The sequence below is a fragment of the Sus scrofa genome, chromosome X (genome assembly GCF_054392235.1).
Source record: "Sus scrofa isolate SSC_HxYL_T2T_F1_AM1 chromosome X, Sscrofa_HxYL_maternal_Yorkshire_Landrace_v2.0, whole genome shotgun sequence".
In the NCBI taxonomy this organism is placed as follows: domain Eukaryota; kingdom Metazoa; phylum Chordata; class Mammalia; order Artiodactyla; family Suidae; genus Sus; species Sus scrofa.
Window position 1 is genome coordinate 100464096 of NC_139401.1, and position 10771 is coordinate 100474866.

The 10771-nt window shown below is 48.5% G+C and overlaps 1 protein-coding gene across 9 annotated transcripts in view; it reads left to right on the forward strand.

Moving 5' to 3' along the window:
- TMEM164 (transmembrane protein 164) overlaps window positions 1-10771 on the forward strand; it is a 214739-nt gene that overhangs the window by 138554 nt on the left and 65414 nt on the right. For all 9 annotated transcript variants that reach the window (XR_014835524.1, XM_085008168.1, XM_085008165.1 and 6 more), the window contains one exon: window positions 10478-10556. Coding sequence is in view for 8 of the 9 variants with exons in the window: in XM_085008168.1 (XP_084864294.1) it covers window positions 10478-10556 (79 nt within the window). In the remaining variant the exon portion in view is untranslated. The remainder of the gene's footprint in view (window positions 1-10477; window positions 10557-10771) is intronic.

Consider the following 10771-nt stretch of genomic DNA (forward strand, 5'->3'; position numbering starts at 1 on the left):
GCTGTGGTGTAGGTTGCAGATGCGGCTTGAATCCCGTTGTAGGCCGGTGGCTACAGCTCCAATTGGACCCCTAGCCTGGGAACCTCCATATGCTGTGGGAGTGGCCCTAGAAGTGGTAAAAAGACCACAAAGAAAACAAACAAACAAAAAACACTCAGGAAGTATCAACGATTCTGACCGTCATTGTCTGCATCCTCTCCTCATTATTACAGCTCTGAAAAATGCAGCAGACTTAGTTCTGACATATCCCCTTGGAAGCCTCAAAACTTAGCTCTTATTGCTTGCTTACCACCACCACCACCACCACCACTACTAGTATGACTATAGCTACTACTATTACTGTTTGGTCAGAAGCCCAGAGTTTTCTTCCCTGCCTTTTCAGAAATGACTCCTTTTTTTAAAAAAATTTTTATTGTTTCTATTATAGTTGATTTACAATGTTCTGTCAATTTCTGCTGTACAGCAAAGTGACCCAGTTCTATATATATGTGTGTATATATATGTTCTTTTCCTCACATTATCCTCCATCCTGTTCCATCACAAGTGACTAGTTATAGTTCCCTGTGCCAGACAGCAGGACCCCACTGCTTATCCACGCCAAATGCAATAGTTTGCATCTACTAATCCCCAAAGTCCCAGTCTATCCCACTCCCTTCCCCTCCACCTTGGCAACCACAAGTCTGTTCTCCCAAGTCCATGAGTTTGTTTCTTTTCTGTAGATAGGTTCATTTGTGCCATAAAATAGATTTCAGCTATAAGTGATATCATATGGTGTTTGTCTTTCTCTTTCTGACTTACTTAGTATGAGAATCTCTAGTTTCATCCATGTTGCTGCAAATGGCATTATTCTCTTCTTTGTTGTGGCTGAGTAGTATTCCATTGTGTATGTGTACCCCATCTTCCTAATCCATTCATCTGTCAGTGGGTGTTTAGGTTGTTTCCATGTCTTGGCTATTGTGAATAATGCTGCAGTGAACATACAGGTGCATGTATCTTTTTGAATTGTAGTTTTGTCTGGATAGATGCCCAGGAGTGGGATTGCTGGGTCATACGGTAGTTCTATATTTAGTTTTCTGAGGTATTTCCATACTGCCTTCCACAGTGGTTGTACCAATGTACATTCCCACCATCAGCATAAGGGGGATCCCTTTTCTCCATTTGTGAACTTGTTAATGATGGCCATTCTGATCGGTGTGAGGTGGTACCTCGTTGTAGTTTTGATTTGCATTTCTCAAATAATTAGTGATGTTGAGTATCTTTTCATGCGCCTGTTGGCCATCTGTATATCTTCTTTAGAAAAATGTCTGTTCGGGTCTTCTGCCCATTTTTTGATTGGGTTGTTGGGTTTTTTTGCTGTTGAGTTGTGTAAGTTGCTTGTATCTTTTAGAGATTAATCCCTTGTTGGTTGCATTATTTGAAACTATTTTCTCCCATTCCATAGGTTGTCTTTTTTTTGTTTGTTTGTTAATGGTTTCCTGGGCTGTGCAAAAGCTTGTCAATTTGATTAGGCTACATTGGTTTATTTTTGTTTTTATTTCTGCTGCCTTGGGAGACTGACCTAAGAAATAACTCTTGATACCAGCAGCAAACTAGAGTGGCACTTGGTGGTTTCCCAGGATGACAGGCCCGCAGCTCCTTAGTCTGTTAGAGGTGGGAGGAGAGAAGTGAGGTTTCCCTGTCACATTGGTTGAAGGAAAGTAACTAAGCTAATAACTGAGGCCTTGCAGGCTATCTGATGGCTGACTGACCCAAAATTGCCACTCAGGGAAGTTCTCTGGGCTTGCCAGGCCGAGGCAAGCAGGCCCCAGTTCCTATATCTTTGACACCAGGAAATACACAAGTAACTGCACCACCAGAGCAAACAACATCTTTCATGAGCGCAACATACTTTGTTTGACATTAGGGAGCTGGCTGGAGGCAACCACAACTCTGTTTTCCTACTGTCTCTCTGCTCTGAGCACCAAGGAGGAAGTCAGGAGTGGCCCTGCTAGGACGTGGACTCTAAAGGGAAGGAGAAGCCCCCCACCCCCCGCCCCAGTTGTCCCCCTCCTTCTCTCCACATCAGACCTTAAGTGGATCGTAGAATTCCAAGTGCCTGGTGGGGCTGTTGGCATCTGTCCCTACCGGGGATGGGAGTTAGGTCATAAGGGAAGATACAAAGAGAACAAGGGACTTGGCGAGGGGTCTATACCGTCCTCGGATACTCTAAGAGGGAATTCTTAAAAGCTAGAGAAAAAAATCACACTCCTCCTGCTCAATAGCTTAATGCATCCTCTGGATTGAGGATTCCTGCAATGAAGAGATAAGAAGAATAAAACATTCTGTCCACTCCCCAGAGGTGATTACCACTGAGAGGTACATTCCTAGTTGGCCTTTTTTATTTTTTTTTTAACTTTTACACTTTTAGCTGCATGGTTAATAAATTAATACATTGGTTTGTTGCGAAAATCCAACTATACGAATATGTAAGATCCAAGTCTAGGTCTCCCCTTCTCTATCCCAACCTGTTCTCCCCAGTCTTATTCTCCCACCCAGTTTGGTAAATATCATCCCAGTCCTTTCTCTCTGCATTTATAGACATCTAAAAGTACAAAGAGGGAGTTCCCATTGTGGCTCAGCAGTAACAAACCCGACTGGTAACCATGAGGACACGAGTTCAATCCCTGGCTCTGCATAGTGGGTTAAGGATCTGGCATTGCCATGAGCTGTGGTGTAGGTCACAGATTCCGCTGGGATCTGGTGTGACTGTGGCTGTGTATAGGCCAGCAGCTGCAGCTCCGATTCCACCCCTAGCCTGGGAACCTCCATATGCCACGGGTGCGGCCATGAAAAGCAAAAAACAAAACAAAAGTATAAAGACTGACTTGCTTTTCTTCTTCTACAAAAAGGATCATGCTTTGTTCAATATAGATTTGCTCAGTTTTACCTGCAAATGGTAGTGCCTTCTTTTTTGTAAATGGCTGCATAGTCTTCTAGAGTATTTTCTATGACTCTCCTACCTGTGGACATTGTTAGCTTTTTTGTTATTAGATATTTTCGTTATTACAAATAATGCTGCAATGAACATCTTTATACAGACAGCTTTGTGCATGTATCCAGGTATCTCTCTTAGTATAAATTACTAGAAGTGAAATTAGTGAGTCAAACTGAGTTGGTATTTAACATTTTTTAGAATATATATTTTATATTGACAAATTACCCTGCAAAATGAGTACAGCTTATTTTTTCTTCCAGTTAATGTACCTTAGGATTTCGCGATATTCATACAGATTTACTTCTTGTAGATTCAGTTCAGTTTTAAAAATTTCCCAACTTTTTATCATAAAAATTTTCAAACATCCTGAAGGCTTGAAATAAGAGTTTAGTAAACAACAACTGTATACCCTCCAGCTAGATTCAACAATTACTGTTTTTCCGTATTCACTTTATGTAAGTTGCTGAATCATTTCCCCAAAAGTTGCAGACATCCTGACTCTTCAGTTCTAAATACTTCAGCCTGCAGCTCCTAAGGAAAAGGACATTCTCTTGTATATCCACAATACCATAATCACACCAAAGAAAATGACCAATTCTAGTCATTTTCTTATCTACTTTGTCTAATAATCTGTTTACATTTAAATTTCCCCCATTGTCCCAAGAATGTCTTTTTTAACTTTTTTTTTTTTTCTAATCAGGATTCAGTCAAGTTTCAAGATTGCTTTTGCTTGTTCTCTCTCTTCAGGTTTTGTTTATTTACTTTTGCAAATCTAGGAGGAGCAGTTCCCCTGGCCCTCTCATTCATGACTTTGACGTTTTGAAGAACCCAGGCCTATTGTTTTCTAGAATGTCCCACATCCTGGATTCCTCTGCGGGTTTCTTCCTGGCACCTTGTTGTTTTTCATGGCAGCGTGGTATTCTGTTCTGGGAATGTTCTGTGGTTGATTTTAGGTTGTGGGCATTCCTTCTGTGGCTGCTCTAACGAGCGGTATTTCGTCCCAAGGAGTTTGCGGCACCCGTAGCCACAGTGGAAGCCTGCGGTCAGTTAATGAAGATAAAGTGTTCCAAAGCCAAACTCGGTGGGCAGGCATTACCAAAGGCTGCTTCTTTTCCTCTTTCCTTTCCCCTCGAAGGGAGATGGATTATTGTTTTAGTCTGTTTGGGTTCCTATAACAAAATACCATCGACTGCGTGGCTTATAAACTTCCGGAATTGGATTTCTCCCGGTGTTGGAGGCTGGAAGGCCGAGATCAGGGTGCCAGCAGGATCGAGTGAGGCCCCTCTTCCTGGTCTCAGGGTGGGAGGGGCTGGGGAGCTCTCTGAGGCCTCTCATTTCATCATGGCCTAATCTCCTAGTGGCTCCACCTTCTAATACCATCCTATCCGTCATGAATTTGAGAGGGCGACAAGCACTCAGTCCACAGCAATGATCTGTTTTGCTTCTCTGGTTTCTTTGGAAAGGCTGCAGTTCGGGGCTGAGCTGGACCAAAATCCTCTGTGACCACTGCCTCGCTTTGTACTCTATCACTAGCCCCGGACCCTTTGGATAACACAAGTCTCCAGCCAGGCAGTGGCAGCTCCTGGCTTGTGAGCTTCCTCCACTTCCAGGATGCCCGTGCCTCATATTCAACTCTCACTTCATCCTCATCTCTTGGAGCCCAAGGCTAATCCTCCTCTGTGTTCTGGGTCCCACCCCTCCTGCCCGCCTCAGGACTGCTCCCCAGCCAGCACCTCCTGCCCCTCTTGCTTCTTCAGTCTCTCTCCCCACTGGTTCCTTCTTTCTGTCTGTAAAGAAATTCAAGTCTCCCCCATTCTCTCCATCAGGGCTCCCCTTGAGTTACGACCTCCACCTCTTGCCACCCATTCACTCTTGAAAGAGGACCAGGGACCAGGAGTTTGCAAAGTCTTCTTTTGGGGTGTTTAAAGAGGATATCAGCATTTCTGTGCCTTTTAGAATTTCATCCTTTTAGTTTTCTGTGTTTGCAGTTTATCTATCTATCATCTATCTATGTATCTTTCTTTTTTTAGGGATGTACCTGCGGCATATGGAGGTTCCCAGGCTGGAGGTCTAATCGGAGCTGTAGCTGCCAGCCTACACCACAGCCACAGCAACGTGGGATCCGAGCCGCACCTGCAGCCTACACCACAGCTCACGGCAACGCCGGATCTGTAACCCACTGAGCGAGGCCAGGGATCGAACTGGGGTTCTCGTGGATACTAGTTGAGTTATTAACTGCTGAGCCACAAGGAGAACTCCAGTGTTTGTATTTTATATAGATGTATATCATTTGCCTTTCAACGCTTCTTGTCTTCTGCAGCCTCCTTGAGACCCAGAACCACAGTCTCACTACGTTATGGGCCTTTCTGCCAGGTTCTTAACGCTGGCCTCGCAAGCTCAGCCTGGTCTCAGCTTCTTATGCCCCCCCCCCCCCCGCCAACACCCCAACATCCTTCCTTAACCGTAGGCCCCAACTTAGGGAGAAGCCCCAACATCCCACCAGCCACCTAGGCCATCAGCTTGGGGGCCATCTTTGACCTCTCCTCTTACTCCTGCTGATTCCTGTCCATATCAGTTACTTAGTCCTGGTGATTCGATGTCCTTATCTGCTTTCAAACCTGCCCCGCCCTCCATTCTCTTGCTGCCTCTGCCTTCAAGCTTGATTTAGACATTGCCATTGTCAGTCCCTAACTGGTCTCCAGCCTCCACTAGCATCCCCGGCACACAGCCACCAGCAGGAGCTCTACACAAGTCTGCATTGCACAGGATTGTCCCCTACTTTCAAAGAAAAATCCAACCAAATCTAATGCTTGAGAGACGGGTCCTTCCATGCTCTTTTGCTGTGCTGACTTTATCCCTTTATATATTTTCTCAACCAGATGATGAACTCTTGTAGGGCAGGGACGGTGTCTTCATCATTGCCGAATACCCAGAGCCAGGCATATCACCTGCCGCCTAGGAGTTACGGTGGGTGAGGCCCAGTCAGACAATGGTAGGATCAACAGATGTGGGTTCCAGTGAAGTTGGAGGATTGTTAGAGTTGGGCTGTGAGGGGATGTGGAGTCAGTTGGGTAGATCGGAGGCGGTGATTGGAGAGTGGGGTGCATGACAGAGTTTGTGGAAGGGTTGTTGGTGTTGGTAGTTACAGGCCTCACCATGGGAATAAAGGGCTGAGGTGAGGTGGAGATGAGACCTGTGAGGGATGGGATGAGGTCAAGGCATCGAGAAACCAGCGTATGGCTAAATCGTGAAAACACAGGAATTTTGACAAAGGCATGTTGGAAAGCAGTGACAGGGAGGGTCCATAGTTGAGTGTGACAAGGAAAGGAGTGGGCGGTAGATGCCGATGATTTGAGGTTCAGGATGGGAGGTGTGCTTAGGAAGGATGCAGAGAGAATGGTCTGGAAGATACAGCGATTTATTTATTTACTTATTTGGCCACACAGCGATTTATTTATTTACTTATTTATTTGGCCATACGGAATGTGGAAGGTCCTAGGCCAGGGATCGATCACGTGCCACAGTCGCGGCCTCTGCCACAGCTGGGGCAATGCTGGATCCTTAACCTGTTGTGCCGCACAGGGCCTTCTGAGACTGCGATTTGGAAGCAGCAGTGAGGAGCAGACAGGACCCCTCCTGGCCCAGTGATACGAGGCAACATGGCGGGGGGGGGGGGAGGCACCCACCACTCGAGAGGGCTGTAGGGATAGCCGTGTCCTCAGAGCGGGGACCAGGTTTTTGTCACAGAAGGAAGAGATTGCTCAGGGAAGACTTTGAGGACAGAGGGGATTTGGCTAATGGCAGTGGCTTCCAAAGGCTAGAGGGAAAGGGTTTCAGGCACTGGGGAGCAGGGGGCGATGGGGTCAGATTCAGGCTTGTACAGGACCGTATGGAGATTTGAGTTCACACGTTGGGCGGTGACCTGGGAGCCTTGGCTTTTTGTGCTGCCTGAAGTAACAGAGACGCAGGGCAGGCACACTGGGATCGGCGGTCTCCATGGCAAGAGTGTGGTGGGAGGGCTGTCAGGGTGGAGGGCTGGGAAGGGTCTTGCCATGGATGGAGCCTATGCACCTCATGTGTCAGGCAGGCAGTCGGACTCCAGAAGCCTGGAGAACTTTACCAGTCTGCCTTCTAAAAAAAAAGATGACTTGGATGTGAGAAGGAGGTTACAACCTATGTAGCTTAAGACATTTTTATTGCTTTTGGCTTTCATTTGCAGTGATCGTAAGACTTTTGGTCTAAAGCCTCAGGAATCCTCCAGCTGAAAAGGAGCCCAGATATGTACGTTAGAGTGGAGCTGCAGATGGGAGTTCTGAAGGGTAGAGATGAATTAGCCAAGGTGAACTGCTTCTGGGGGAAGGATGACATTTTACAGATAGTGTTTATAAAATGGGGAAAACAGGGTGGGGAGGCTCCACGAGCAAGTTCCTGGGACTTGGCACAGATTCACCGCTCAGTAAAGAAAGCTGCCTTTTTTGCTGCTCCATAGCTGAATGTCCTTCACTCCACTGCCCTGCCGCTTCTCCTTTAGATTTTTTTTTTCTTTTTTAACATCTCTGTGCCTTCGTGTCCTTTTCTGTCAAGTGGGGATGATCACAGCCCTTGCTTCGCAAGCACTTTGCAATAATTAAATGAGATAACACAGGTGAAAGTACTTAATGCACTGCATGGTCCCTAAGTACTTAATAAATAGTCTTTGTTATTAAACGGTCCCTGATAGGTTCTTGCTTGCTTTCAGCGCCCCTCTTCCTGCCACATGTGTAGTTTTCTTATGTTACAAACCACCCCTTCTCTTTCATCCCCTTCCCTTCCTCTCCCTGTTTTCCCACACTTTCTCCTCCCTGGTCCTGGCTGTCAGTGGTGCCCACACCTAGTTGAATCCTCTCTGTAGCCTTCCAGGTGGGGAACTCTTGAAAAGGGGGGAGGGGGCGCCCTCAGAGGAATGATGCTGCTGGTGGGGGCAGTCTCCCGGCCATCCCAGCTGAGCTCTGTGACCGAGGTTCCTCCAGAGCCACAGGGCAAACGGGGGAGCCTGTAGTGCAGGCCAAGCTTGGCCACTGTGTGATGTGGGGCCCGGGGCCACAGTGGGGGCAGAGCAGGCTGTGAGGGTGGGGATCGGGTAAACTGGGCCGGACTGGGCCCGGCCCCCAGGTGGAGGACGTTTGGGATCCTGCTGTGGCTAATGTGCTTCTCTTTACCACGCGCTTGTTAGCGCCGGCTCCTCTCCACTGCGCAGCTCCCGCGCGCAGCTCCTCTGCGCATCTCCACTGCGCAGCTCCCAGGTGTCTGGCCTTTGCCAGAGGGAAGGAGCGGGCGGTGGGTGGCGGAGCGTGTAGGTTACGAGGATAAACTCCAGAGCTGGACTGCCTGGAGTTTGCAGCCTGGTTCTGTCACTGATGTGCCCTTGGGTGAGTTAGCCATCTTCTGTGTGCCTCCATTTCTCACCTCTAAAATGGAGTTCGTGGGAACATGGTGCCAAAACCGGGGTGGAGAGGTTAAGCGACTTACCCGAGGGCACGGGGCTATTTAGCCTCAGAGTCAAATCTAGGGCAGGGATTTGCCAAACTCCAAAGTCCGTGCTTGAGGCCGCAATGCTGAACTGCCTCCCTGGCCGCACACATGGGGGACTTTGCTTTCCAGGAGGGTGGTGGGGAGGGGAGAAGCGTGTGGGGCAAAAGCGGCTGGAGTCTGAGAGTTCAGCAAAGGTAGTGGGGGCCTGGCTGGGATCGGGGTCAGTGTGCCCGCGGCCCGGTTCTCTGCTCCCTGCTGTAGGAATGCAGCCTGGGTGCCCAGGCTCCCATTCAGGGAGCGGTCGAGCCCCTTAGGTACCTGAAGATTCGCAATATAGGCAGAGAGCTGGGCCTTCCTGAAACGTTGCCTCCTTTCTGTGTCAAGTCATTTCCCCTGCCGCCACCCCCGCCTTTCCTCATCTCTCAAATGGGGATAATGATACTTTACCTGCCCACCTCCTGGGGTTTTCCAGAGGACCGAGGAGATCATGGATGTGGGGACGTTAGAAAAAGCATAAAGCAGCACCCAGATTTCAGCTAGTGGAGTGATCCCAGACCCCATCACCGTGAGGTCTCCAAAGTTACCTGGTGCGGGTCATGTCCACGTGGTCTACGGAGACGCGTGGACCCTCATTTCTTGTTCTTGGTTTTGCTCTTTCTTTCCGTGAGCATAAAATCATGGTCGAGCATCAGCTGGGGCCGTGGGAAATTTTCCTTCTGCGTGAGTTTCTGTTTTCAAGCTCCAGAGCAGGTGACTCTGGCCCGGGTCTGCGGTCATCCAGGCTCCCATGGCTGGGAGCTCCGCAGTCTTTTGGTTTCAGTTCTGTGCTCACCCTGGAGGGCCCAGGGAAGCAGCTGATCCTTGCCCTGGGTGTCCTTGTCACTCTGGGCTTCCCTTTGGGGAATGTGTGTGTGTGTGTAGGGCTGTGTAAGCCTCGGATGCCAGGCCTCTTGCCAGCTGCTGCAGTTCTTTTCCTGGAATTGAGTTGGCCTCCCAGCTGTTTCCACTCTACCCGCTGCCAAGCATTACGGCGCGGTCCCCATGCCAGGTTGAAAGCACGCTCTGCTTTGGTAATTTCGAGCTTCCATTTTGAGAGAGATGGGAAACACCAGTGAATGAGTGGGCGTGTTGGTGGAAGGAGGGTGGGGAAGTTCTTTTTGGCAAGCCGTCCCAGAATTGGCCCAGGCGCTTGGTCTTCACCCAAAAGTAGGGCTAACCCTGGCCTGACCCCAAGTATCCAGTGGCGAAACTCTTTATTCTTGGATCTAGAACTAACCAGACCTAGCAGTCAACTTTTTAAAAAAAATCTGAAAAATGGGGATAATAAATCCTACCCCATATAAATCCTAGCCCATATATTGTTCCTGTCAGGCGAGACATAAGCTTTTAAAGTAGTCCCGTCACCAGGAGCAGGAAGCAGTGTGAGGTTGTGTTTCCTCAAGCACATTCTGCAGAACATACACAGAAGTGCTATGTTTTACAGAGGCGCTGGCTAAGTTTGGGAAACAGTAGATAAACCTTTTCTTCTTTTTTTTTTTTCCGGGTCACAGGGTGCGGGGGCATGACGTAGGATGTAGGATTCCCAGACTAGGGATTGAACCCAGGCCATAACAGTGAAAGCACCGAGTCCTAACTGCTAGACCACCAGGGAACTCCTCTAGATAAGAAATGTTAAGCAGCCTTCTTGTAGAGACAACATAGGTCCTTAATATGCCGCTGATATACATGGTGGCCGGTCTCCAAGGGGATGAAACATTTGTTACATTTTTAACCAAACTTTCTGGGTGGAGCATTTTTCAAGTCCTATCTCCCAAAATACACTTTGGGAGATGCTGGCCTGGGCCATAGGTGTATTTCATTTGTTTTTGTCTAATGATGAGGGGAGTTGAACTAGCTGAAGCACACGGGGTCGAGCGAGGGCATTCACCTTGAGAATCTATTGAAACAAGTGCTTCCTGCTCTGAAACACCTCTCTCCCTCCTGTCCTTGCAGCTCCCCTTTGAATTGGAGATTTACTACATCCAGCATGTTATGCTCTACGTGGTGCCCATCTATCTGCTTTGGAAAGGAGGTAAGGCCCGCAAAGCCCGCCCGGGTGCCACCCCCACACCTAGCCGCTCCCTTCTGCTTGGGGGGCCCACAACCTCTTGGGTGCCTATCAGGACCTTAAGGGGCTGCCAGGCTGGGTCTCTGCAGCACGTTTGATGCCAGACACCAGGCAGTGGGGCAGTGGGCCTGGATGAGGCCTGCAAAGAACCTGGTGGCTTTGCAGAGCCACCCTTTGTG